We start from the raw sequence: 27,595 nt of genomic DNA, 5'->3' as shown, positions 1-27,595 counted from the left end.
TCCTCCCAATGCCCCTGGACTTAGACCTGGCCAGCCCCGTGAGCCAGCCTGCCACAGCCCGGCCACACAGATAACCCGGAGCAAGGAAACCCCTGGCCTTGTCCCCCATAGAGATGGCGGCAAGTGGCTGGGGCCTCTGCAGAGGCCTGGGTGCCTCCTTTCGCCCCGTTGGGAGACGCACCCACTCGGAGGCCAGGGCCCACCCGAAGCCCGAGTACGACGCTGTGGTGATTGGAGCAGGTAAAGCGGCCGAGCCTGCCGTGGGCAGGACCCTTCCTGGCCTCCCTCCTCCTCTAGACAGCCCTGGGGCTAGGGAACTGGGGTCCGGGGCCCAGGCTCCCGCCTGGGCTCCCGGGCAGGTTCTGGGGCCTCTGCCTCTCTGGGAAGACTTGACTGGGGAGGTCTTGGGGGCTGGTTCCTGGGGCGTCTCCTGCCAAGTCAGCTAGTGGCAGCCACATTCTTGGAAGACTTGGGGGCTGGGCAGGAGGAGTGTGAGACCTGGGAGAGCTGGCGGACTCCCAGGGCCCACCATCACTTTGACATAGGGCACCCAGGATGGTGTGCTCCCCAAAGGGGTGACAGAGAGACAGACGTGGAACTGGAAATTCATGCCAATGGGGGCTGTCACCTCCTTATGAGTCTGGGGGCTCCGCTGTGCTGTGCTGGGCTCATCTGCGTATAGAAGGCTGCAGACAGCACCAAACCCCCCACCCCCAGTCTTCTCAGTTTCCTGCGACACTTCCAAGGGGCCTGTGGAGGGGCGGGAGGGGCTTATCCCTCGGCCTTAGAGCAGCGCTTTCTCGCTTCAGTGCATGCTCTGAGCAGCTGCGTGCAGGTGAATGTTTAAACAGCCGGCTCTGCGGGGGCACGTGTGAGTGTTCACATGCTGGAGGCTCGTGCGGATACCAAAGCTAAAGAGTAAAGCTCACAGTTTTCCAACAGACATGCGTACATCCATGTATGCTCTGAACTGCAGGGAGCCCATGGACCCTGAGTGTGATTTCTGCCAACACTCAATAGCCAGCCTGTGGCTGAAGTTGACCAGTGAGGAGAGTTCTGGAATTATCCTTGTTTGGTGATTTTATTTCCTCTTTCACTTAGAGGGGACAGAGAGCAGCCTCAAAGGGCTGGGCTCATGCCTGGCAGTTGCAAACGCCCCCCCACCCCCACCCCAAATTCAATCCCAGTCACCACATTCCACCACATGAACCCAGGCTGCTGGGCTAAGTGTCACCAGGAATGACCCCTGACACAGGGGAGCCCCCTGACACACACTAAAGGCATAGGATGAAGCCACAGTCCTTCCAGGGAGCCTCCTGTGAGATGGGCCTGGTGAGTCTTCTGACTAAATCTGCTGCAGTGACCTGGGAGGTCAGCTCGTAGGCCAGTTCCAGATGCTGGTGACTAAGGTGCTGAGGCTAGAAGGTGACACTCCCCCCCCCCCCCAGAGGTCACCACATGTCCCCCCTCCATACCAAGATGCTCTGATCCAGGCCCCTCTAGCCCACACCATGAGGACCCAATGATCAGGGCATCTTCTTCTAAGAGTCCTCCAACAGGTCTGGGCCTGGGGACCCCCAAAGATCAGCTAAACAGGCAGCGCCTTTAATGAGCCCCTTCAGTAGGGGGAGGGCAGGGAGGGAGCCAACAGCAGCCGGGGAGCACTCGGGGCCTGGGAGAAGACGGCGCAGCTGGGGAGAGAAGAGCCCAGGTTGCCGGTCCCTTGGCTTTGTTGGGTGAGGCCTGTTTGTGTCTAGACCTGCGCAAACTGGCCCCAGTGCCTGGAAGCCTGGGTTAATTTTAGCAAATAGACAGTGCTCTGAGCAAGGCCACCAGGTCAGGAGTCTTACATCTGTCCCAGTGGTTCTGAAACACGCCAGGCCTCCGGCACCTGTGGCAGATGGTGGGGCTGGAGGCTTTGGGTAGCTGAAAAGGCTCTCTGCCCCACTTTCCCCCCAAAAAATAGCAGCTCTAGGGGGAAACTTTAGCCTTTAATCTGAGGAGAGATACAGTCTGCTCACGTGGCCTATATAGCACGACTCCAAAGCTCTTTAATGAGAAGGATCCAAAGTATGTGAAATAGCATGCAAGTCAGCTTTGAAGATCTAAATCCAGGGATGGAGGAATAGCACAGAGGGTAGGGCACTTGCCTTGCACACAACCAACCCAGGTTTGATATCTGGCACCTCATTTGGTTCCCTGAGCCCTGCCTGAGTGCAGAGCCAGGAGCAAGCCCTGAGTTCCATGGGCTGTGGCCAAAACAAAAGAAAAGAAAATTTGAAATACGGCCAAATACGCCTTCCTCAGGGTCTACTGTCAGCTCACCAAATTCTGACTCCTGAGAGATAATTAGATGTGAGTGTGTGAGCGGTTACGATATAAAGTGGGGTTACTTCTGGGAGCCGGGTCCAAAACGGTTGTGAGAACTCTGCTATGGGGAGTTGGTGAAGAACTGAGGTCAGGAAGGCCCAGCCAGCTCAGCCCAATATAGGGGAGCCTTGAGTCCACTGAGCCCGCGACTTCAGAGGATAGAGCTATGGGCAGCTACCTCTGAAGAAGGAAGGAAGCCACACCAACATCCCCTCCACCCCTCACCCAGCTAGTGGCCAGCTGCCACCATTGTCCAGAGAGTAGGATAGCTCAGCTCAGTCTGGGGGTCCTGTCAGCCCTGAAGCTGGGGATCCCCTCCTGCTAAGTCAACACTGAAGAGGGATCTGGACCTTTTCTCCTTGACCTCCCAGTGCGATCCAAGCTCAGCCCGGAGGTCCCCACTCCTGATGGGCTGTGAGCAAAAACTGGGGACCCCGAGCTCCGCTCTTAACCAAGGGTGGGTGGGAAGCTCCCCTCTTTATAGAAGAGAACTATTTGGCCGCCCCTCCCCCCAAGCCTCTTCTTTGTGGCACACAGTGAAGCCAAACTCCCTTCCTCTCCATCCCCACTCTCCTGCTCTTCCTGGCCAGAGTGGGGCTTGACCAAGACAAACCAGATGGATCGAGCCTCTAGGTCTAGGGGGACTGGAGCGATAGCACAGCGGGTAGGGCACTTGCCTTGCACGCTGCTGACCCGGGTTCAATCCCCTGTGTCCCATATGGTCCCCTGAGCACCGCCAGGAGTAATTCCTGAGTGTATGAGCCAGGAGTAACCCCTGTGCATTGCTGGGTGTGACTCCAAAACAAACAAACAAAAGAAACAAAAACAAACAGAAAAAATAAGCCTCTGGGTCTACAGTGGCCACGCCCACACGGCTGGTGGGGTGCTCAGTGGCCTCACCCCTTCTCTGCTGTCTTTCCAGCCAAGGCCAAGTGAAGGGTGATGGATGGTCCTTCCCCTCACCCCCAGGAACCCCAAGGAAGTCCACAAAAGGATGCTCTGGGGAACTCTGGGCTCCTTCTGGCCTCTCCGTCAAGCCAGGAGCTACAGGCCACACCTGTTGACCCTGACTGGCCTCACAGAGACCCAGAGTTAAAGGCTGTTCCCTCATCCAGCTGTTGGACAGGGAGTCCCCGTGTTTCTGCTGCCCTCCAGGCTCTTCAGGGGCCAGGAGCCTGGGAGGGGTGACCTCACTGCTCCGGGTATGTGTCCACCTGCTGACCAGCTGTGCTTCCCCCCTTCCCCATCTCATTACAGGTCACAACGGGCTGGTGGCGGTGAGTCCCCACTCCAAACTTCTCAACCTGGCCCTGCGGGAGGCTCTGGGGTGGCATGCGGAGGCCCCAGGGGACAGGACGGGGAGGGACAGACACAGACCCCCCTGACCTGTGGCCAGGGGGTGAGGTGGGGTGTACCCCTCAGGAATGAGGAGGGCCCTCCCCTGCTGCCTGAGGGATCCCCATGACCTTGTGAGGATCAAGGAGCTTTCAGGAGGAGGTCATGAGCCAGGGGTGAACTGGAGACTGCAGAGCCAGGGGTCCAAGTTCTGGGCTGGGTGAGGCCCCCGGACGCCTCACAGTTGGGGGAGGGGGTGTCTAGGCAGCCAGCAGCTCCAGGCACAAAGGGAGCCCCGGACACAGGAGGCAGCGTGTGATACAAAGGCACCAGGCCCTACCTGCTGCTCCTCTGCTAGTCCCAGTGGAGCCAGTGGGGCGGGCCTGAGGCCATACCTAAACCCGCAGAGGCCTGGAGTATGCCAGAGGGTGGCCAGCCACACCACACACCCGGGGTACCCCTCAGGCAGCAGCAGCTATCAGTCTCGGTGCCAGGGACTCAGAAAAGCACATGCTAAGCTGCCAGATTGCCAAGCCTGTCCATTTTCCTTAACATCCTGACAGGTTGCTCAGCCAATCTGTCACTCAGGACATTGAGCTTGAGGGGGAGAGATGGTACAGAGGGTAGGGCCCTTGCCTGGCATGCCCCTGACCCTGGTTCAACCCCCAGAGATCACACGTGGTCCCTTGTGCCCCTCCAGGAGTGAGCCCTGGGCACAGCCAGGCAGGACCCTAAAATAAAACAAATAAATAAAGTGTAGGGCCTCTGACCCAGGTCCACACCTCTGGTGTCCCATCGGGTCCCCAGAGCACTGTCAGAAGTGGTCCCTGAACTCACTGGGCATGGCTCCCCCAAATAAAAGACATTTGTCTTTAATAGAAAGCATCATTCAGGGCTAGAGTAATAGTACAGTGGGTAAGGTGTTTGCTTTGCACGGGGCCAGCCCGGGTTTGATCCCTGGCATTCCATACGGTCCCCCGACCAATGCTAGGAGTGATTCCTGAGTGCAGAGGCAGGAGGAATCCCTGAGTATCACCAGGAATGACCCCAAAAGTCAAAAAAAAAAAAAAAAGAAAGAAAGCATCATTCATGTAAAAATATCAAGGTATCAATATATATCAAATATACTTGGAATATATATTAAAAGATATTAGAATAAGCAGATACACTAATATATACTACTATATGCATGTATATAAATACTCTATGACGTATATGTTCTATAGGTGTATTACCTGGAATCCGTAACTTAGATTATATCCAGAATATCACACTAACTGCCTACAAGCACGTTATGTCTCCCAGCTTCCCCTGCTCCATCCTGAAGGCATGGACGGGTCATCAGTCTGGGCAACAGACCGAGCGGGCCTCTGTGCTTCGGGCCTCTGGCCTAGGAAGCTTTGCTCAGAGGTGGGGTGAATCCTGGAAGCCCCCGAGGCACTCGGGATCACTGCCCCCAGCTGAAGCCCCAGGAACCCTTTTAGGTGATGGGCTGGGGAGAGCCTTCCCCACAAGCAGACAACAGGGCGTCTGGGACAGATGGAGGTGGCAGAGGAACCTGTGTGTGACTAGGGACCCGGATGAGAATGGGGGAGTTCAAAGTGGGGGGTCGCTTTAGCACAGCCATGAGAGAGAGCAGGGAGCTGCTCTGGGGGTCTCCCTGAGTCTGAGGTGCAGAGGGAGCTCAGAGAGAGGGCAGAGGGGAGGCAGCCACTGGCTCCAGTTCTGGTCTCTCCCTCTGGCCCTTGCTTCCTGCTCTGCGTTGGACCAAGACCATGGTATGGGCTTGCTCTGCCCCCGGCCTCCCCTCGGAGTGCGCAGCTCTCTGCTCTTCCTCTCAGGGAGGACTCATCGGGACACACCCTGAGCCAGAATGGCGAGCTCAGCACCCCGCACCCTGCCCATCAGCGCCGTGAGCTTGAGGCCGGCTGGGCCTCACTGAGCCTCAGTGTGCCCATCTGTGAAACGGGAGGCAGCCTCATGCCTGCGTCCAGGGCTCAGCAGATGAGATGCGATGCTGCGGTCAGCCTCTACCACAGAGTAGTCAACAAGTGAACTTGGTTTATTCCATGGGGGCTCTGGTGGGGGAAACTCTCAGGGATTGCACGGAGGTGAACTATGATTGGTATGTTCAGGCCCAGCTATGCTGGGGGCCACCAGGGCCACCCCCAGAAGGACCAGGAATTAGCCTTGGCCCCTCGGCAGCCAGCCATGTGCTCCAGCCGCCAAGTGAAGTTTTACTTTATGAATTTACTGTGGCACCAGAGAGAGAGCCCAGGGCCTCATGCCCACAAGTGCTGAACCTGAGTTGACTCCCTAATGTCTGACCACTCCTATGGTCCCAGACGGTGGCAGAGCTGGAGTGGAGGGGAGGACAGAGGGACTCATCCAGGTCTGGCAGCCAGTGTCATTCACAGAAGTTTATTGGCATCTATTGATTTCTCACCAAGTGCCAAAACAAACACAAGCGAAACCTGGTGCCCGCTGATTCCCCAGAGCAAAGCTGCATTCTCGTCACACTCGGTCTCCTGGGCGCACGTTGGGGTCCAGAGCGAGTCCGTCTTAGGGACCAGCTCAGTCAGTGCTCTCTCTCTCGGTACCCCAGGAGGCAGGCAGAGTGGGGTATTGTTAGCATCAGCCCCAGGACTCCATGGGAGGAAACCCGAGGCCAATGGATCAGGATTGTTTCCTGTGGACCACACATGTCCCCCCCCCTCCCGGCAACGAGGTCGGCTAAGTCGAACAGGGTCTCCCGAGGCGGAGGGAGAAGGGCAATGGGGTGAGGAGGACAAGCAATGCTCATGCGGCGTCTTTATTGAACAAGCAACAGACTTTTTTCTTTTTAAGACTTAGAAATGTTTGTGCTTGGATTTCAGTTATACGATGATCGAGTACCCAACCCTCCGCCAGTGCCCATTCTCCACCACCACGGATCCCAGTATCCCTCCCACCCCCCACCCCCCATCCCACCCTGCCTCCGTGGCAGGGCATTCCCTTCTGTTCTCTCTCTCCTTTTGGGTGTGGTTTGCAAGAGAGGCAGTGAATGGCAATCATGTTTGGTCTATAGTCTACTTTCAGCATGCATCTCCCATCCTGGGAGGATCCTCCCAACACCCTTTATTTGGTGCTCCCTTCTCTAGCTGGGCTCCCTTTTCCCCTAGCATGTGTGGCTGGCCTCCAAGCCATGGAGTAACATTCCTGGTACTAATCTTGGCCATTCTTGGGTGTTAGTCTCCTATTTTGTTACTTTATGTTCCCCAGATGAATGCAATCTTTCTATGTCTATCCCTTTCTGAGTCATTTCGCTTAACATGATACTTCCCATGTATACCACTTGTATGTAAATTTCATGACTTCGCCTTTTCTAACAGCTACATAGTACTCCACTGTGTAAATGTACCAAAGTTTCTTTAATCAGTCATCTGTTCTCGGGCACTCAGGTTTTTTCCAGATTCTGGCTATTGTAAAGAGTGCTGCAATGAACAAACAAGTGCAGATGTCACTTCGACTATACATTTTTGCCTCTCTGGGATATATTCCCAGGAGTGGTATTGCTGGGTCAAATGGGAGCTCAATTTCTAATTTTTTGAGAATCGATAAGCAACAGACTTATATAGGTCTCTAGAAGGAAATAGACTTTGGAAAAATATCCAGGAATGTTCAGGTTTAGAATCAACTGGGCTTCTAGACGTCAATGATGGTTTTCTATAGTTACGTAGTTTCCATGATATTTTCCTTGGTTATATATTGATACACCTTAGCAACATGTTCTGCCCCAAGAATGGGGAAAGAGCCCGCTAGAAAAAACAAGAAAGTCAGCCCTTAGATAGTCTAACCCCAAGACAATGGTTTCTAATAAACCAGCCTTTAGACAACACGTCCCCGGGACAATAACTTTCTTAATATTAACTAGCACAGGCTCCCAACAACCAGACATCATCTCTGAGCACAGGGCCAGGATTAGGCCCTGAGGACCATCGGGTGTGACCCCAAACCAGGCAAACAAAGACCCCTGGGAGAGGGGGAATGTATGGGAGGGAGAGGGGGAGGGACCCTGAGCATGCCTGGGGGATCCGAGCCCCATGTGCCCTCAGGCGGCGTACCTGCAGAGACTGGGGGTCAGCACTGCGGTGTTTGAGAGGCGCCACCTGGTCGGGGGCGCAGCTGTCACGGAGGAGATCATCCCAGGTGAGCCCCAGGAGCTGGTGGAGGGGGCGGCAGGGGCCACCCCGGGTGACCTCAGGTGACACTTCACTGGATTGTTTTCAGGGTTCAAGTTCTCCCGAGCGTCCTACCTCCTCTCCCTGCTGAGACCTCAGATCTACAAGGACCTGGAGCTGAAGGTAGAGCCCCCGGGGCCCCTCTGCCCCTGGCCAGACGGCGCGCGCATCTGTGTGGGTCGCTGCATCCCTGTCCTTGCGAAGGCCCTGTTCCGTGACTCAGTGGCTCCATCACATGGCTCAGTGGCCCCCGGTTCTCTCTCTTCCCAGCATCTCGCTGGCCTGTCCAGAAGGGGCTCATCCCACCTCATGTCTTCTCTAGAGGTCAAGCCTGTTCAGGAGCGAGCTTTGCCATGCGTAGGTCACCGCACTCCTCCTGCACTGCAGGCCTGCCTGTCCCCTGCTTGGCCACTGGTGCTGCTCCCAGACACCCCCCCCCCCCCAACTTCCTTCCTTGCCTCCTCTGTCTGCCTTGACTCCAAGGAGCCTGCCTGGAGCCCAGAGTCTCTGGGCTGCCAAAGCTGCCTCAGGACCGAGCCTCGTGCCTGACCTCATTAAACTCCCATCCTGTTCCCGCTCTCGGCAGCCTGAGCAGGAAGCCAGAGCCTAAGGCCATGCCCTCCTCCCTCCACAGCGTCTTCCCGGGGCTCTGAGACCCTGCTTCAGGGGGTCCACTGACTTGCCCAGCTCAGCCCCCTGCCCTGCAGGTTCCATTCACCTTCCCCAGTCCCACTGCCTCTAGCATGGATCCCACCACCAGAGCAGGTGTCTGCCCGGGCCGGTGCCACCCACCACCGAGAGACAGTGGCTTCGTGCAAGAGACCACACAGCCCTTGGCTTCAAGGGGGTGGGTAGAAGTTTAGCAAGTTGCTCAGCTGCCAGTCACAGCTGTTTGGCTGCTTTCACTGACCCAGGCCCAGTGGGTCTCTGAACTACACATCTCCAGAAGAAATAGTTCAGGAGCCCCTTAGAGTCAGCAGCAGTGAGGAGAGAGGAAGCTGCCCCTCAGAGGGCCACTGAGGTCTGAGAATGGCCCTTGGCTGTCAGTCCAGATCATACCACGCAGCAGCTGAAGGCATTTGAGAAATGTAATGCATGCAGGCAAAAGTGTGTGTGTGTGTGCATGTGTGTATGTGCACTTGTGTGTGGGCATATGTATATGTGTGCATGCATGTGCATGTGTATGTGCATGCATGTGTGCATATATGTGTGGCGGTGCATGTGTGTGCTTGTGTGTGCGTGCGTGTGTACGTGTGTGTGGGTGTATGTGTGTGTGCATGTGTGTACGTGAGTGTGCGTGGGTGTATGTATATATGTGTGTGCATGTGTGGGGGTATATGTGTGTGCATGTGTGAATGCATGTGTGCTTGCATGCATGGGCATATGTATGTGTGTGTATATATATATGTGTGGGTGTATGTGTGTGCATGTGTGCGTGCGTGTGTGCATGTGTGTGGGTATGGGTGTATGTATATGAGTGCGTGCGTGTATGTGTGTGTGTGTGTGCGTGTGTGTGTAAGTGTGTGTGTTAGGGTTTGGGTGAGGCCCTTCTCTGGAGAAACCATTCTTATGAAAACTAAGAATCGCAGAACAGAAATTCTCACTTGATTATTTTTTCTTTTATTTGGGTGGGGGGATAGGGGTGTTGCTATATCCAGAGGTGCTTTTACTCCTGACTCTGTGCTCAGAGATCACTCCTGCTGGGCTCTGGGGACCATATGGGTGCAAGCCAAGCACCCTACCTGCTGTACTATTGCTCTAACCTCAGTGATTCTTTTCTTTCCATAAAATATGTGGCTCATTTGAAAATGGTCTTTATCACAGCATCTTTCCCTAGAAGCTCTCAAGAGAGAGTAAGTGTACGGTCTGGCTTCTCTGGCCCTGCTGCCTGATCACCCAGCTGCCCGGTTTCCAGAATGGAGCCCCAGTTTCCAAAGACAGGGGTGACTTAGGGCAACTGTAGGAGGCCAACTCCGTTAATATTATTTTCTAAAATAATTAATGTTCTAAAAAGTATTACTATTATTATGTTTATTATTATTATTTTATTATTATTTGTTTGGAGATCCATATAAGGGGTGCTAGGTACCCTCAGGACCCTCAGCTGTGTGCTGAGCACTCTCCTCCCCTTACCCTCTAACCCAGGCTCAGGGGTCCATACTGGGGGTAGACTCTGTCTCCTGCAGGCATAGCACATATTCCAGGCATAGCACATATTCCAGTCTGCCGTCTATGGTCGAGCCCCCAGAACATTTATTTGTATCCATGACAAGTTTCAGCTACAGGATTTATTTGTTTTGCTTTGCTTTGTTGGAGGACAGGGAAGGGGGTCACACCTGATGATGCTCAGAACTTACTCCTGGCTCTACGCTCAGGAATTACTCCTGATGGGGCTCAGGGAAACGTATGAGATGCTGGGAATCGAACCTGCGGTAGTAGCGGGTAGGGCGCTTGTGAGTGAGGCAAGCACCCTACCTGCTGGACTATGGCTCTGACCTCCTGAGCTAGGGGATTCAATGTGACTTACTGCTCTATGACTTGGGTTTTGCCTGCCTGTCTGCTTCTCGTGATGAGGAACGGAGGTTCGCAGAGGACCTAAGCAGGTGTCAGGGACTCCTCCTCCTGGTTCTAGAGCCCAGATTGCTGCCCCAGGCACCCTAGAACCCTGCTGAGCCCCACATGCCACCAGCACTTTGCCCTCTCAGCGAATGGGGGTCCCAGACACTAGCCCTCCTGAATTTCCAGCCAGGGTCTGAGATCAGGAGCCTGGGGTAGGGTCCACATGCCACTGCCTTCCCAGTATATAACTTGGCCTCCTAGAACATCATCTTCCTCATCTTCCTCATCATCTTCCTCATCTTCTTCCTCATCATCTTCTTCATCTTCTTCCTCCTAGAACCTCATCTTCCTCTTCTTCCTCATCATCTTCTTCATCTTCTTCCTCCTAGAACCTCATCTTCCTCATCTTCCTCATCATCTTCCTCATCTTCCTCATCAGGACCTTCCACTGTGGCATTAGTATGTTCACGAATTATTAGCACGGCTATTAATTATTAGGCCTGGTAATTATTAATGCTTAACCTGGGGCATGGCCAGTAGACAATAATTGTCAGTGCCTCTCATTGCTCCTGTTTGGGAGTAGAGAAAAATGAGGCTGCAATAGAGAAGGAGAGCCCCAGCCTCCCCTGGATCTAGCCCCCTGGGCTGGAGCTGGTTATTGATGCCTTTATTCAGTGAGAGTTTCCAATAAATAGGCAGAGGCTGCGGGGAAGTAGGGCCTCAGCTCCTAGTAAGAGATCTCGAGAAAGGCTGCTTGGGTGAAGGGAAGAAACTGACCAGGAAGGCTTCCTGCAGAGGTAACACTTCAGCTGATGTTCAAGTGCCAGCAAGTCACTCTGCCTGGCCGGATTCCTGTGGAGAAGCACAGGTGGAAGGAAGGTCAGGGTGGCCGAGCAGGAGGGCAGTGGCTGGCCTGAGGGAAGGGTGGAGGAGGCAGGAGCAGGCAGAGGCAGGCTCACACCCATGAGACAAAGGGCCTGGTTCTGTCCTGAGCGCAGTGGGGAGCAGGTAGAGAGGCTGCGTCAGGGAGTGGAGCAAAGGGATTTGTGGCTTCCTGACTGATCAGTATACACAGGTACAGGCTTCGGGGGAAGACAGGCAGGGTTGCAGGTCATGGGTCACAGGCGAGAGAGGGAGCTGGGGCCTTGGTTCACAAGGGGGCAGCGTGGGCTTAGAAGTGGCAAAGATGGAGACAAGCAGGGCTGGTGAGACTTGGCAAGACATGGGATGCCAAGGGGGACAGGAACTGCAGAGGCTTCCCAGAGAGGGAGTTCTCGGAAGTCAGGGGATAGCCCCGACTCAGTAAAAATTCCCCCCACTTCAGTGTCAGAATGCCCCATCTCAGTCTTCAAAGACCCAAGAGCCTTCCAGCCCCAGCCCCAGCTAGTGTTTGGATTTGTCTCCCCAGAGTGTCCAACCGGGGACTTCCTGCCATCTGGAGTGCCTCCAGTTTGGGAAACTTCAGCTATGACTCTTGGAAAACTCTTTGGTTTCCTTGTGTTATTCTAGAACTTCCACAGACACATCTCGTTTCTGTAACTGTGCCTGGTTTGCAATGGGCTGGAGCGATAGCACAGCGGTAGGGCGTTCGCCTTACACGCGGCCAACATGGCCGACCCGAGTTCGATTCCTCCGCCCCTCTCGGAGAGCCCAGCAAGCTACCGAGAGTATTCGATATGCCAGACACAGTAACAACAAAGTCTCCAATGGAGACGTTACTGGGCCCGCTCGAGCAAATCTACGATCAGCGGGAGGGGGTTTGCAATGAAGGCTCGTTTATTCCATCTTCATGCATTTGCTGATTTCACTGCATCCAAGTGCTGGACCCACAGCACAAACAAGACCAGGCCCCTGGCCACAAAGAGCTTATATTTGCCCCAGTGGAGAAGGGGGCACAGCGTGTGAAAGCAGACAGGAGATGATCTGTACCCCATAACAATAAAGCAGAGTAATTGGGCAAGGGGTGGGGGTCAGGGGAAGCCTTGCTAAAAAGAAAACATCTGAGCAGAGACCTACAAGAAGTCAGACAGTGCGCCACGTACCTGGGGAATGAAGGCGCTGTGGTCAAATTCTCCAAGTAGTTTTTGTTTAAGTATGGACAGCTCTTTGTGTGTCAATCATGCTTCAATCAAGTGCTTTTAAAAAAAAAGGGGGGGTCCTGGGGGTCAGAGCGATAGTACAGTGGGTAGGGCTATTGCTTTGCATGCGGTCAACATGGTTTTCAATCCCTGGGCATCCCATATGGTCCTTAGAGCACCACCAGGAGTGATTCTGGAGTGCAGAGCCAGGAATGACACCTGAGCATCTCCAGGGTGACAGGAAGAGGAGAAGGAGGAGGAGGAGGAAGAGGAGGAGGAGGAGGAGGAGGAGGAGGAGGAGGAAGAGGAGGAGGAGGAGGAGGAGGAGGAAGAGGAGGAGGAGGAGGAGGAGGAAGAGGAGGAGGAGGAGAAGGAGGAGGAAGAGGAGGAGGAGGAGGAGGAGGAGGAGGAGGAGGAGGAGGAGGAGGAGGAGGAGGAGGAGGAGCTGGAGCTGTACCTCCTTTAAAGACCGGGATGTGCACTTGGAAAGTTCTGTGTGCTAGTCAAATATTTGTATATCAAATCATTTTTTAAATGCACCAAGGGAATCTCCATTTAAAACGACCCTGGAGTAAATGAATCCACAAAGTAAATACAATATTTTAATGTGAATAATTTATCTACCTTGTAAGTATGGATTTTCACATAAACGTTTCTTTCGTGTCTTTCTGAATGTTAATTATTTATTTCTGGAGTGGAGGCACTTACAGACTAGTGCCGAGAGCCAGGGCTCTGGAGTCACAGAGATGCGCTCTTGAAACCATATTCACCTCCAATGTGACCTTGGAAAAGGTACTTCACTGCTCTGAGCTTCTGTCGCTGCATTTGCACAATGAGGATGCTATATGTGATGGATTGTTAGGAGGTGCTTAGGGGAGATTTTAGTACCCTGATTAGCACAAGGTTGCATAGTGCGTGGGTTGAGGTGGGTTGGGTTGGGGTGGGGTGGGGTGGGATGGGATGGTATTGGATGGTATGGTGTGGTTTGGGATGGCACAGCAGGGTATGGTGTGTGCTATGAGGCGGTTTGTAGTGATGTGGTATGGGTGTATTGTGGTATTGCAGTGTAGTGGTATAGTGTGGTGTAATATGATATGGTATGATGTGTGGTGTGGTATAGTGTTGTTTAGTGTGGTATGGTGATGGTGTGGCATAGTGTAGTATGGTGTGGCTTGTGTTGTATGTCTAGTATAGTATGGTGCATGGTGTGTTATGGTGTGGTGTGTTGGTATGGTTTCGAGTGGTATGGTGTGGTGGTGTGTATTGTGTACTGTTAGGATAGTGTAGTATGGTATAGTGTGGTGTGGTGTTGTATATATGGTATATCAATAGTGTGGTGTGGTATAGTGTGGTATGGTATGGTTGGGGTGTGGTGCGGTGTGGTATGGTGTGCTGTATATTGTGTGCTATTGGCATAGTGTGGTACAGTATTGTGTAGTATGGTATTTACAGTATGGTATATCAATATTTTGGTGTGGTATAGTGTGGTGTGGCATGGTGTGTGTGGTGCATATTGTGTCATATTAGGATAGTGTGGTATAGTGTGATGTGGTATTGTATAGTATGGCACACCAATAGTGTGGTGTGGGATGGAGTGGCGTGTGGTGTGTGGTATGGTTTGGCATCCTCTGATATGATTGCCATAGGGGTCCTGGGCAAGAGATATTTTTATACTCACACTGAAACAACCCAAGCCAGGGCCACTCGCCTTGGGAACCTGAATAGAGGAACCGAAACGGTCACGCAAACACGAGGTCCATGGGAGAGGCCACCAGTCCCACTAAACGTAGATTGTGCTATTTGTGTTCCACAGAAACATGGGCTGAAGCTCCATCTCCGGGATCCCTATTCTTTCACCCCCATGCTGGAAGGGGGTGCAGGGAACAAGGCACCCAGGTCCCTTCTGCTGGGCACAGACATGGAAGAAAACCAGCGTCAGATCGCCCAGTTCTCCCAGAAGGATGCCCAGGTAGGGAGAGCAGTGCCACCCCAGCCTCCTCCTTCCTTGCCAGCCCGGACGGGCCCTGTGGAGGGCTGTGCCCTGTGCCAGCCTCTGAGATCAGGCACTGGGAAGAGGATGAAGGACACAGATTACAACCTGTGGACACTCTCTCTATATATATAACCTAAGTGTGTGTAGACAGATCAAGAAATGAAGTGCTGTGGGCTGAGAAGAGAGTCAAGGCCTTGGTGTGTACAGGACCTCCTTGCTCCCATGCCCCAGACAGTGAAAGAAGCTTGCAGGTTGTAACCAGCCATCAGAAAAGATCCTGTGGGGAGTGCTGATGGGGGAGCACTGCAGAGGCTGTGGGAGATGGGCAGGCCAAGAGAGAGCCGTCAACAAGGATGGGGAGAGAGTATGGAGGCCATGGGGGTGCACAGGGTTTGGGGGGAGCCTACTGCCTCACATGTGGTCGACCCACATTCAGGTCCAGGCACCCCATGGTCCCCCAAGCACAGATCCAGGAATGAAGACCCTGTGCCAACCTCCCCCTCCGCCAGAAAAAGAAGAGCTGGCATGAGCAAAACAGGGCCAAGGTCTCGCTTTCAGCCACAATATATGGCAAGTTGGGGCGGAGGCAGAATTGTGATGTGCCCTTCTGGCCGACCTCAGCACCCACACCCTAGGGTGCTCGCCATTGCTCATGGCTGGCCTTAGGTACCGGCCACTGTTAACCTCTCTCAGCCCTGCCTCTGCCCGGGAGTGCCCAGATGCCCAGGATCTCCCCTACCTCCTGATGCTGATACCTGCACAGACTTACACTTAGCTGGGCACAGCCAGCGCCGGGCACCACCAGGGCTGGGCTGGGAGGGACCGCAGACCTTCGGGGGTGCCGTGCAGAGCAGAATGCAGGGAAGGGGCACGACCTGGGGGGAGACTAGGCTCCGGGCCCCCACTCGGGTTCTGTTCCAGGTCTTTCCCAGCTATGAGACGTTCATGCACCGCTTGGCATTGGCAGTGGACCCCCTGCTGGACTCACCCCCTGTGGACCCGGGGGCCTTTCAGCAGGGCCCCCTCCTGCAAAGACTCAAGTCTCTATCCACCCTTCGACCGCTGCTGCAGGCAGGTGGGTCCACATACAGGGCTAAGAGGGACTTTCAGTGAGCGGAACCTGTGTCCTCCACGACTGGACAAAACCCCGAAGCCCCCAACACAGCCACCAACTGTGCTGAATTATGAGCCACGGCCCAGAGCATTTTACTGAGAAAGTCTCACCCAGGGCTCGCCACCCCCCAGACAGAGGCAGAGGTTTGGATGTGCCAGTGGTCATCTTGAAGGGTCATTTACCAGGAAAAGCGGTAAAGCCGGAGAGAGGAGTCAGAGCCAGGCTGTGACTCTGTATTGGCCACCACGGGGGATGGAGTTGCTGGGCCCTGCAGGGACCCTCTCGGAGTCCCCTGGAGAGGACACAAGAACCATTCCCGAGTGAAGAAAGGGATGAGGGGCAGCGGCTCATCGGGTATAGCCTACACTGCTCACAGGTGCCCCCATGTCTCACTTCCTTTGGTGGATGTTAACTTCTGGGTGGTGCATCTCTGGGTGTCCCCTGGAATCTCCTGGGCATCCTGTTGTGGTACCAGAGAAGCCCTAGGAGAGAAATAGAGGTCCGTCCTCACCTGAACAATCCGAGGTGAGACCTGGGCTGTTGTTGGGAGTGATCATGACTCCTCAGGCCTGAGCCCAGCTCTCCACAGGGATGGTCTGAAGGGTGTCGGGAATATGGATCCTCTACCTGCTGCCTCCCAAGGCACTGATATGACAGATTTCAGAGTGAGGGGCTTCCATAGGTAGGGGGAGGGTGTGGGATGGGGGTTATACTGGGGCTTTTCGTGGTAGAAAATGGACACGGGTGAAGGAACAGGTGTTTCATCATTGTATGACTGAGACTTAAACCCAAAAGCTTTGTAACTGCTCTCATGGTGATTCAATACATAAATGTATAAAAAAGAAAAAAAAGAGTAAGGCACAGTTCATGCCCAATTCAATCAGCCTAGTCAATGGCTGAATAAATAACAATACTCCTCCATTAAAAAAAAAGTGAGGGGCTAATAATGAGCGGGTCGATATTTCCCCCAAATTAATGTGCGAAGCTTGATTGTATTCAGGGAGCCTACAGCTCTCGCGTGTCGCTTAACCCTCACGGAGCTTCCTGGGGTTGGAGCGAGCTCTGTTCAGTTTCAGGTCTGTCTCTTGTAGGCCGCATCCTGGGAACCCAGCTGCCCCAGTACTACCAGGTCCTCACAGCTCCAATTACCAAGGTGAGGGGGTCCCCAGCCTCAGGCCAGACCCCCAGGGCAGGGTCCCCTTGCCCACAGCCCCCAGCCCTCGCCTGGCTGCTTTGCTCTCCAGGTGCTGGATCAGTGGTTCGAGTCTGAGCCTCTCAAAGCGACCCTGGCCACAGACGCGGTGATCGGAGCCATGCTGAGCCCCCGCACCCCGGGGAGCGGGTGAGTGAGCGTGATCCCCATCCTCCTGCGAGCTGGGTGCAGAACCCAGAGCTCCAAGCCTGTGGACCCTCAGTGCACATCTGAGTGTTGGGTTTGGGGATGGCCCCCCGGTGCCTACACATGCAACTGGGAGTAGCACAGCTGAATGCCAGCCCAGAATCTGACACCCCCGCCCCCACAAATAGTTCTTCATAGCCCCTGAATCCCACTCAGGAAAGCTCCTCCCTCACCTCAACCCCACCTCTCAGAGCTTCTCCCCACTTTCCTCTCTCTCTCTCTCTCTCTCTCTCTCTCTCTCTCTCTCTTTCTTCTCTTTCCCTCTCTCCCTCTTCCTCCCTCTCTCCCTCTCCCTCTCTCCCTCTCTATCTCTATCTCTCTCCCTCCCTCCCTCTATGTCTCTGTCTCTCTCTGTCTCTCTGTTTCTGTCTCTCTCCTCTCTCTCCCCTCTCTCTCTTTCTGCCTCTCCTTCTCTCCCTCTCTGTCTCTCTCTCCTCTCTCTTTCTCCCTCCCTCTCTCCCTCTCCCTCTCCTTCTCTCCCTCTCTGTCTCTCTCTACCTCTCTCTCTCCCTCCCTCTCCCAATCCCTCCTTCCCTCTATGTCTCTGACTCTGTCTCTGTCTCTCTTCTCTCTCTCCCCCTCTCTCTCCTCTCTCTCTCCTCTCTCTCCCTCTCCCTCCCTCTTTCTGTCCTCCTTCCTCCCTCCCTCCCTCCCTCCCTCCTCCCTCCCTCCCTCCCTCCCTCCCTCCCTCTGTCTCTCTCCCTCTCCCTCTCCCTCTGTCTGTCTCTCTCTCTCTCTCTCTGTTCCTCCTGTCTCTTGCTTCCCTTGAAGCCCCTTTGCCCCTTGAGCTGTGGGATCTGCAGCTGTCCAGGCCCTTTCAGGCTGCCTTTAGACTGTGCCAAGCGGGCCAGCCAGGCACAGAGAACGCTTGTGATCTGACTGTACATGCACCTATAAGGAGGAGTGTGTGTGTGCACATGTAGAGTATGTATGTATGTGCATGCACACGTGTGCATGAGTGTGTGTATATGTGGGCATGCATGTGTGCCTTTGTATGCCTATGTGTGCATGTGTGTATGCACGTGTGTTGCATTCAAAGGATCTTGCTGAGGGTTGGACCATTTCCAGTGTATCAGAAGATGCAGCTAGAGGTTGTCAGTGTGGCTTTTCTCTGTGGGAACCAAGCACCCCATTGGATGGTCTCAGCACTCTTAAAGCTTCCCAAAGTCCTCAGGGCCATGGGAAAGGCAGACGTTGGCAAATTTCTATTCCTTGGGCAAATGTGTGTGATCAACCTGCCAACTGGGATCTCCCAGCTGAGCTTCTCATTCTTCCCTCCATGGGTCTCTCAGAGGCCCCTGCCTTGTCTGAAATGGTCTTTGAAGTTATTTGCTTCCTCATTAGTTCCTTCGATGGACATTGATGGAGCACCAGCCCGTGCTGAGTGCTGAGGGTGGGTAGGGAAGGGAGCAGAGACCCTAATGAGAGGAACCCAGAGCAGCTCGTGAATTTGGGGTGCCGGCAACAGGGCTGGTTCGGGGCAATAAACAGGGAAAGTGAGGAAGAGAGATTGCATCAGGAAGAGACTAGGGATGGAGGAATGCACTGCATGAGGGAAGAGGGAGGGAGGGCAGGCATGGCTGGGTGGGAGTTCGGGGCTGGAGGGTGAGCACTTCGAGGATGAGGCTGATGGACAAGCAGGAGCATTGGGCACTGGCTGCCAAGTGCATAGATGACAGGAGACATGGCCGGAGTAGAGCTGGGCTTTGAGGGAGACCAGGATCCTCTGGCATGAAGGGGGGGGGGGGTCTGCATGGAGGCGGTGTGGGAGAAGGTGGGCACATCAGGAGCACTCGGCTGGGCTGTCTGAGGTGTAGGAGTGGGCTGGGAGAAGCTCCTACGGGGGCAGCAAGGACATAGGATGCAGGTTGGGGCGGGGGTGAGGGGGACAGTCAGTGATTGGAGGGAGTGGGTGGCGGGGAGAAGTAGGGGTATGGGGATGCCCAGGTATCTGCTGGAAAGGGAAGACATCCTCACTGGAGATGACTCAGGCAGAAAGAGGACCGGGAGATGGGGAAAGGGAACGAGTCTAAGGTGCTGTCTCGAAAACAACTGCTAGGAGATGCGAGGGCACCTCAGGTGGGGCTGAAGGAGTCAGGGAGGCTGGAGCACTGTGGGTCCTCTTCCTCCCAGTCACAGTGCAGGCATGTGACTGGGGGGAGGAGAAGGCAGAGCTGGACCCTCTAAGAGTCCCCGTCGGGAGGTTGGCTGAAGGAGCACTTGGCCAGGAAACCTGGAGACCAGAAGTGCCCCTCCAGCCTCGGGCTCTGGTCCCTCCCCAGGTATGTGCTGCTGCATCATGTGATGGGGGGCCTTGAGGGGGTGCCTGGGGCCTGGGGCTACGTCCAGGGTGGCATGGGGGCCCTCTCGGATGCCATTGCCAAGTCGGCCACGGCATATGGAGCAAGTATCTTCACTTCAAAGGTGAGCATTCCCTCTAATTGTACCCCAGTAACTGGAAGGACCCCAAGAGTGAAGGAAGGACCCCCCTAGTCCCAGGATTGGGGGTCCCTGGCACAGCAGGGCTCACAGCCAAGTCTCTATAGTGGTTAGTAGTTGGACAGCCACCAGCCAGGGTCCAGGTCCTCTGACCACTGAAAGCCCCATCCCTCAGCTACTCTCAGACTGAGCCCCACAGTGCAGCTACCCCCATGGGATTGGGGAAGAGGTGTCGGCGCAGGTAGTGGGACCCCCCCAAGGTGCAACCTAGGTTTGCCTTCCACGTGTTTTCTGGGTTGTCCCTCCTGTGGCCTCCAGACAGTGGCCTCGGTGCAGGTGGACAGTGGAGGGCGCGCACACGGAGTCGTGCTGCAGGATGGCACAGAGGTGAGGAGCAAGGTGGTCCTGTCCAACGCCTCGCCACAGACTACCTTCCTGAAGCTGACACCCCAGGTGAGTCCCAGCACCGGGGGTCAGATACCTGCCAAGACAGAGGTGGAAAGTGTGGGTGGGGGAGTGCTCAGGGAGCCAGGACCAGAAGCATGGCAGATGTATGCCACATCCCCGAGGGGGGAATCCAAGCAGTGGTTCCTTCCCTGACAGGCGGGTGGTCAACAGGGAGAGCAGTGTCATGGGGGGAGAGGGAGACGGGGCTGGACATGTGTGGTGCCTCGGCTATAACCCAGGCAGAGCCAGAACTGAAATCCAGCTCTGACTTTCAGCCCAGAATGTTTTCTTTCTTTCTTTCTTTCTTTCTTTCTTTCTTTCTTTCTTTCTCTCTCTTTTTTCTTTTTGGGTCACAGCTGGTGATTCTCAGGGCTTACTTCTGCACTCAGTAATTACTCTTGGTGGTGCTTGGGGGACCATATGGGTTGCTGGGAATCGAACCCAGGTCGGCCACGTGCAAGGCAAATGCCCTACCTGCTGTACTATCGCTCCATCCCCCCAGAAGGTTTTCTCTGGCTTTCCTGCTCCCCAGATGTCCCCCTTTTGACCAAGTCTTGGCCTGTTATCAGTTACCTGTGGCCCCGGGAGTGCTGCCTGATAAGCACACACCGTCCATACTGTGTCTGATATAGTATCCAGAGCCACAAAATTCAGTTGCTCGTACCTAAGTCCTGCTTTTCTGGGTTCCCTCATGCATCTTCCTGCCTCCATGGGTTTGCTCAGGGGGGCTGACTGGCTGCAGCCATGGTGACCTTGTTTTCTGCTGGGATGAGTCTGTTCAGCTCCGTGTCTCTGTCTTCCAGCTCAATGATTCAGGCATGTGCTCAGGGTCTGGCAGAGGAGAGAAGCAAACCAGGTCTGCCTGAGACAGGCTCCTTCTCCCTGGGTCACTAGAAGTGGTCTCACTGCATATGCTCACATAGTCCAGCCCCAAGTCATACAGAAGGGTGTTACCAAAGGGCATGGGCAGGGATGGGCGAAGATTCACAACCGACCACACTTTCTATGTCCTACAAAACAAGACAATTGTGTGTGGGGGCAGACCCCAAAAACTCCCTGGGTTCAAAGCACCTCTTTCAGAGTTATTGTGTTCATACAATTCCATAAGCATATGCTGAAAAGTATTAGATTAAGGCAATGGGGGGGACTGGTCATTTCCCAGGATTTTTAGGCCAGAGGAAACTGAGACCCTCAGACCACTGGCTGGATCCAAAGCAGGACATGATGTGGGCCGTGTCCTATCGGGACAGCGGGTGGAGCAGGAGGAAGGAATGGTTAGCGCTGAGCCATTTGGGGACCAGGAGGGCTTCCCAGCGGAAGGGATCTGGCTGAGTTCTGAAGGCTGGAGGAGTGTTCCAGAGATGCAGGGTGAGGAACCAGCGTGAACAGGGGAGGAAGGCGGCTGGGCCCTACCTGAGAGCCCCAACTAGCCTGAGGCCAGGTGGGAACTTCTCCTTCCAGACGTGGCTTCCCGAGGACTTTGTGGAGAGCATCTCCCAACTGGACACGCAGTCACCAGTCACCAAGATCAACGGTAAGCAGCGCCGGAACCCAGAGCTCTCTCGTGAGACCTGAGCTAAGGGGGACATTCCCAACGCTGGGCCTTGACCCTGCTCCTCGGTCTTCAGTGGCCGTCGACAGACTCCCTAGCTTCCTGGCAGCCCCTAACGCTGCTGGCGGCCAGCCACTGCCTCACCACCAGTGCTCCATCCACCTGAACTGTGAAGACACCCACCTCCTCCACCAGGCCTTTGAGGATGCTGCGGGTGGCCGCCCTTCCAGCAGGTGGGTCTCCGGAAAGCCTCCCATGTAGGCTGGGATGGGAGTAACCATTGCCCAGACATACCAGTGGCAGCCTCTACCTCCAGAATGTGGGTGGAAGTACTCAGGATACCATGGGCAACTCAGGTGGGAATCTGAGCAGGGGAGCATCTGGGATGCTCGCATGGCCAAGCAGTGGGGGTTGAAGGAGATTTAGGGGAGACCAGGCTTGCAGGCTTGGGTCCTTTTGGCTGAACATCTAGTTCTGATAAAGCTTTGCCAGTAAGGGATGTGGGAGCATTCCTTTATTTTGGGGGGAGGGTCACACCCAGCAATGCACAGGGGTTATTCCTAGCTCATGCACTCAGGAATTACTCCTGGCGGTGTTCAGGGGACCATATGGGATGCTGGGAATCGAACCCGGGTCAGCCACATGCAAGGCAAATGCCCTACCCACTTTGCTATAGCTCCAGCCCTGCATTCCTTTGTCAAGGCCTTGAATGACGATGGTGCTGGAAGATAGGAAAAACGAACTCCCGGGAAAAAGCCACTCAGAAAGAACTTAGCTCAGAACTTACCTCCCCCATCCCCAGAGGGCAGGGGACTCTTCTGTGGAGTGTCTGGCATCCCAGGGCTCTGTTTTGGTGGCTCTGCAGGAGGCATTATCCACCAGGAAGGCTAATTAAAACCTGCCCCTGAGCAGTAACTGCCTTAGGCCCGGCCCCATCACCCGTCCAGAAGGCGAGTGCCAGAAGACCTGGCAAGAGCACAGTCCGTGGAGTGGAAGAGGAGGAGCACAGACCACACATTGAGGAAGATAGGTGGCACTGAGAGCCCCCAGATCTGGAAGCCCAGTCAGGGAGAATCTAGGAGGGGTCTACAATGCCTCAGCGGTGGCTAGAACTGTGCTCTACGGACTGTCCACTGCTTTCAGAGCTCATTGGCCTGGCCTTGGTCTCACCCGCTCCAGGCCCTCAACGTCCACAACCACTTCCCTTGGGCTGCTGCAGGCTTCAGACCTGACCCGCCCTCGCCTTGTGTTGGTTGCAGGCCCATGATTGAGCTCTGCATCCCTTCCTCGCTGGACCCCACCCTGGCTCCCCCTGGCTGCCACGTGATCTCCCTCTTCACTCAGTACACGCCCTACACGCTGGCAGGAGGCAAAGCCTGGGACGAGCAGGAGAGGAACGCGTACGCAGACAAAGGTAACGGGAGACGCTGGTATCCGGAGTGACGGCTGGACCTGTCCCCTCTCCTCATTCAGGCTCAGCAGGATCTGTGCCTGGCAATGGAGAAAGAACCCACATCAGCACCAGCTCAGTGAATGCCAGCTGGAGCCAGGCAGGGGGATGAGAAAGACAGAACACAGTTCTACCCTCACAGTCCTCATACTCCAGTGGGGAGATTAGGAATGACAGCAAGCATGGAATGTGCTATGCTGTGGGAGCGAAAAGCTGTGAGGCCAGAGAAGAGTGGTTCCTAAATTTTCTAAAGGAAGAGACTTTTTTGGGAGGTGGTGTGTGTGTGTGTGTGTGTGTGTGTGTGTGTGTGTGTGTAGGGTGGGGTGGTGGAGGGGGACAGGACACCCAGCAGTGCAGTGCTCAGGGCTTACTCCTGTCCCTGGGTTCAGGGATCACTCTTGATAGTGCTCAGGGGACCCTATGCCATGTTGGGGATCAAACCCAGCTTGGCCGTGTGTGAGGCTAACACCCTGTCCACTGTACTATCACTCCAATCCCAGAAGGGACATTTCGAGCTGGGTTTTAAAGGATGAGTTAGAGTTGATAAGGCAACAAAGGGCATTTCAAGCTAAAGGAAGAGTTTGAGCCAAACATTGAGGCAAAGAAAGGTTTATCTGGCTGGAGAAGACAATGAAGTTTGTGTTTAGGGTTGGAGCAAGGAGGAGAGGTGAGCAGGGCTCTGGTCTAGCCCTGAGACGCGTAGGCCTTCACCCCGAATTTTCTGCCTGGGTGTGGTTCACTTTGCTCTTGCTATTGAGACAGAATTTGCTTATGCAGATAACCAACCTATTTAAAGGGAATAGTGTAATCACATTGTTCAACCCCGATGCCACTTCTGCCCCTGTACCACCTGTTTCCTGCTGTGGGCGCCCAGTGTTTGACTGTGTAGAGACCTACGCCCCTGGCTTTAAGAGCTCCGTGCTGGGCAGAGACATCCTCACACCTCCTGACCTGGAGAGAATCTTTGGGCTTCCTGGAGGGGTGAGTATACACCCAGGGATTCTTCATCACGGTCTCCTCCTGCACCCCACCTTATGTTTTGTTTTGAGGCCACACTCAGTGATGCTCAGGGGTCATTCCTGGATTTGAGCTCAGGAATTACTCCTAACAGTACTCAGGAGATTGAACCTGGATAGGCCACATGCAAGGTGAGCGCCCTATTCTATCTCCAGCCCAGCGTTCTGGGCTCTCTCTCTCTCTCTCTCTCTCTCTCTCTCTCTCTCTCTCTCTCTCTCTCTTCCCTCCATTCCCTGAATGCATCAGGAAGGGAAGACTGAGGCAGAAAACACGGTGGGGACGGTTACAGTGGTGTGGTCAGTAGGAGGACTGGGGGTGGGAAGCTGGAGAGAGCAATGCTGAGAGGGCCACCTGGAAGGACCCAGCCACTTGGTTAGCCCTGCCAGCCTCTCCTGCCAACTTTCTTCAGAGAGAGCTGTGCTCTGCCAGGCAGCAAGTTCTTCAACTTCTCTTGATCAGACACTGATGAGATGAGAGGCCAATGAAGCAGTTGGGAGGTCAGGCCCAGCACAGCAGACAGCTGGCTCCTGTGGCCAGGGGCAGGTGTGTGCGTGGGACCTGCCGACTTAACATGGAGTCAAGGTTAAATGTCTTGTCGGTGATTGGTAGGTTGGTTACCTGTTAAAATGACCATAAATTTTGCCTACAGGGTTAAATAAAACATTGTATTATAGGTGACATATTATAACAACATCATGCTGTTGCTCTGCAAGTAGCTCTTAAAAGTTCTCAATGGTGAGGTGTCACCATTGAGATTGTCACTAAGCTTGTGGTCATCATTTCTCCATATTCCCACTGCACGGCTAATTATTACTTGATAGCTAAAATAACATGCATACTAAAACCAGTAGACTGTTCTGTCTTAATGATAGCTCAGTAAATAGGACATGGGGCTGAGGATATAGTACAGGGTTTAAGGAGATTGTCTTGCATGCAACTGTACCTAGTTCCAATCCCCAGCACGACATACTGTCTCCCAAGACCCGCTAGGGATCGCTCCTGAGCACCAAGCCAGGAATGGAACCCCCAGCATCACTGGGTGTGGCCCCAAAGCCCCCAAAGAAAACAAACAAAAAAAGCTTTAGAACATATAGATCCTGGAGACTCATTAAGTCTGAAGGGATGACCACCCCCGCACCCAGTGGTGCTTGGTGGGGAGGGGTCTGAGGGCCACTCCCAGTCATGCTGCCTGGCTCCGAGGAGCTGGGTCAACCAAGGTCACATCTGGGAGGGATGGCGAACGTGTGGTGCCGGGGATCAAATATGGGACTTGTAAGAGATATTGTCCATCCATTTCAACTATTTCCTGGGCCCCTTTCACAGGCTACTGAAAATCTCAACAAAACACATATCTCACACCACATTTTTACTGGGTGATACAAGTCCAAATCCAGTTGACCAGACTGTGGGCAGGGAAATAAATGGTTGGGTGTGGAAGGTCCAGCCAGTGACTGGGAAACCCTCGGAAACAGTGTGGACACAGAGGCCCAGGGAGGAGAGAGGTAAAGGACCCTGCCCAGTGGTGAGGTGAGAGGTGTCATCCAGGGCATCAGGAACTTGCGGAAGGGAACAGGCCAGGCCAGGCCCATGGATGGAACCACAGGAAGGTGCCCCTGTGGGGACATCCAGAGAAGCTGTCTTCCTGTCCCACGCACACGCCTCCTGCCCCCAAGTCTCCTCCGGCTCTCTGCTCTGGGCTAATGAGGACCTCAGCTCAGGGCCTCAACTGCTTTTTCTGGGATCCCCCAACTGGAGCTTCCCCACCACTCCAATATCTTGGGGCATCTTAACCAAGGAAATAGGGCGCCAAGAATCAATCAAAGCCAATTTCTCTTAATTGTGAGAGAGTGGGAGAATCCATAGACCACTACAAAACCTCTGAGATCTCCGTAATGCCTTCCCTCCTGTTCCACATGCTCTTTCTTCACCTCCCAAAGGCCTCTGGGCAAGTCCATCCTGACCCTAAGACACGTATCCATTCTCTCTCCCCGCTCCAAGCCACCCAGAAGGAGACTTGTTTGGGAGTGCGGGGAGAAAGCCCAGCAGGGATGCTCCTAGGCTGATGCTCCTGGGCCTCTCCTCCCCAGAACATATTCCACGGTGCCATGGCCTTGGACCAGCTCTACTTCACCCGCCCCGTGCCCCTGCACTCCATCTACCGCTGCCCTCTCCCCGGCCTGTACCTCTGCGGAAGTGGGGCCCATCCTGGTGAGTGAGCTGGGGCCCCACTCCCGGGAGGTTGCTGGTAGCCGGAGGCTCTCAGAGAGCTGGCGGGATATCAGTGAGCGAGACATCAGCCCAGACAGGCCGGTCCCCTCCGGTTTCAGAACTCTTGGTGCCCGACTGCAGGAATTCCTGCTGGCCTCTGCCGGCTGCCTCAGCCCTTTTCACAGTCTGAGGGCCAGCACAGGGAGGGAGCTCTGCACATTCCAGTTTGGCTCTCCAGAGTCCTGCCTCTAAGTAAATCCCCACCTGTACTTCAGAACAGGATCAGCGACACCTTTTAAGATAGATTGGAAAAAGAGGGTGGGGTGGGGGACTCCCATCAGTGCTCAGGGATTACTCTAGGGCATGGTGGTGGGGACCATATGTGGTGCTGGGGATGGAACCCAGGTTGGCAGGTCCATGAGCAGGGTTTGGGGATTACCCAGACTCTTCAGCCTTTCTGCAAGGAATTGATCCATCCTCCCTCTCTTCCTTCCTTCCTTCCTTCCTTCCTTCCTTCCTTCCTTCCTTCCTTCCTTCCCTCCCTCGCTCCCTCTTTCCCTCCTTTCTCCCTTTCCTTCCTTCCTCCCTCCCTCCCTTTCTTTTTCCCTTCCTTCCTTCCCTCCCTCCCTCCCTCCCTCCCTCCTTCCTTCCTTCCTTTCTTCTTTCTTTCTTTCTCTTTTTCTTTCTCTTGCACACACACATTCTCTCTCTCTCTCTCTCCCTCCCTCCCTCCCTCCCTCCCTCCCTCCCTCCCTCCCCTTTAGTTCACTTGCTTAGAGTCTTGTGGTCACGTGGCACATGTGCTCTCTGACTGTTTGGACTGTGCCGCCAACTGCCAACCCTCCCCCAGAGTATAGATGAGTATACAGGAACAAGGAAGGGAGCCCAGATCAGCTTCACTGCAGTCCAGGGCCCAGTTCCTCCCTTCAGGCTGCTGCTCCACTGGGTGGTTCCTCTGAGCCCTGGCCCTGCCTGCACCCTGGGAGAGGGATCTGGGAGTGGAGGAAGCTTTGGTTCCTCGGCGGTTCCCTTCCAGGAGGAGGTGTCATGGGAGCTGCTGGACGCAACTCAGCCCACGTGGTTTTTCAGGACCTCAAGAACATGTCATCCTGAACAGCTGTGTCTTAAAAGAAACAGACAAGTGACATTTAGAGCTTGTCAACCTTGCACCCATGAGTTCATGAATAAACGAGCTTTGTTTAATTAAAAAGAATGTTTCATGTAGATCGCCTGCGTGTTTTTCTGTGTATTAGGGGAACGGGTAATACGTAGTCGTTATGTAAGTTCCTATGTAGTCACACATGATAGTGTATTAACAGGTGGGTACATTTGTTCGGGATGCTTAGCAGCCTCACATCAGCTCCAAACAGTCTGTTAGACCAACACGTTGGCTTATGCATGATCCCCACCCGTC

At 54.5% G+C, this 27,595-nt stretch overlaps 1 protein-coding gene across 1 annotated transcript; it reads left to right on the top strand.

Annotated features, from left to right (window-relative positions):
• Positions 1-113: 113 nt before the first annotated feature.
• Positions 114-27,294, top strand: PYROXD2 (pyridine nucleotide-disulphide oxidoreductase domain 2). The gene is made up of 16 exons (XM_056120848.1): positions 114-240; positions 3,628-3,647; positions 7,800-7,893; positions 7,975-8,048; positions 14,376-14,531; positions 15,477-15,630; positions 16,761-16,822; positions 16,914-17,011; positions 19,351-19,492; positions 19,826-19,960; positions 21,416-21,488; positions 21,583-21,739; positions 22,766-22,920; positions 23,831-23,937; positions 26,061-26,181; positions 27,218-27,294. The coding sequence occupies exons 1-16, from the start codon at positions 114-116 to the stop codon at positions 27,292-27,294; spliced, it is 1,752 nt and encodes a 583-aa protein (XP_055976823.1).
• Positions 27,295-27,595: the final 301 nt, after the last annotated feature.

This window comes from Sorex fumeus, unplaced genomic scaffold, assembly GCF_029834395.1.
Source record: "Sorex fumeus unplaced genomic scaffold, SorFum_2.1 ptg000043l, whole genome shotgun sequence".
Taxonomy (NCBI): Eukaryota; Metazoa; Chordata; class Mammalia; order Eulipotyphla; family Soricidae; genus Sorex; species Sorex fumeus.
This window is presented reverse-complemented; position numbering and strand designations above follow the sequence as displayed.

Bases quoted from the DNA above. Each gene is read 5' to 3' on its own strand.
- PYROXD2 (XM_056120848.1), top strand. From the start codon at position 114: ATGGCGGCAAGTGGCTGGGGCCTCTGCAGAGGCCTGGGTGCCTCCTTT. The intron at 21,740-22,765 runs GTGGGTCTCCGG...TGTTGGTTGCAG, and splicing joins GGTGGCCGCCCTTCCAGCAG to GCCCATGATTGAGCTCTGCA. The intron at 26,182-27,217 runs GTGAGTGAGCTG...GTTCCCTTCCAG, and splicing joins CGGAAGTGGGGCCCATCCTG to GAGGAGGTGTCATGGGAGCT.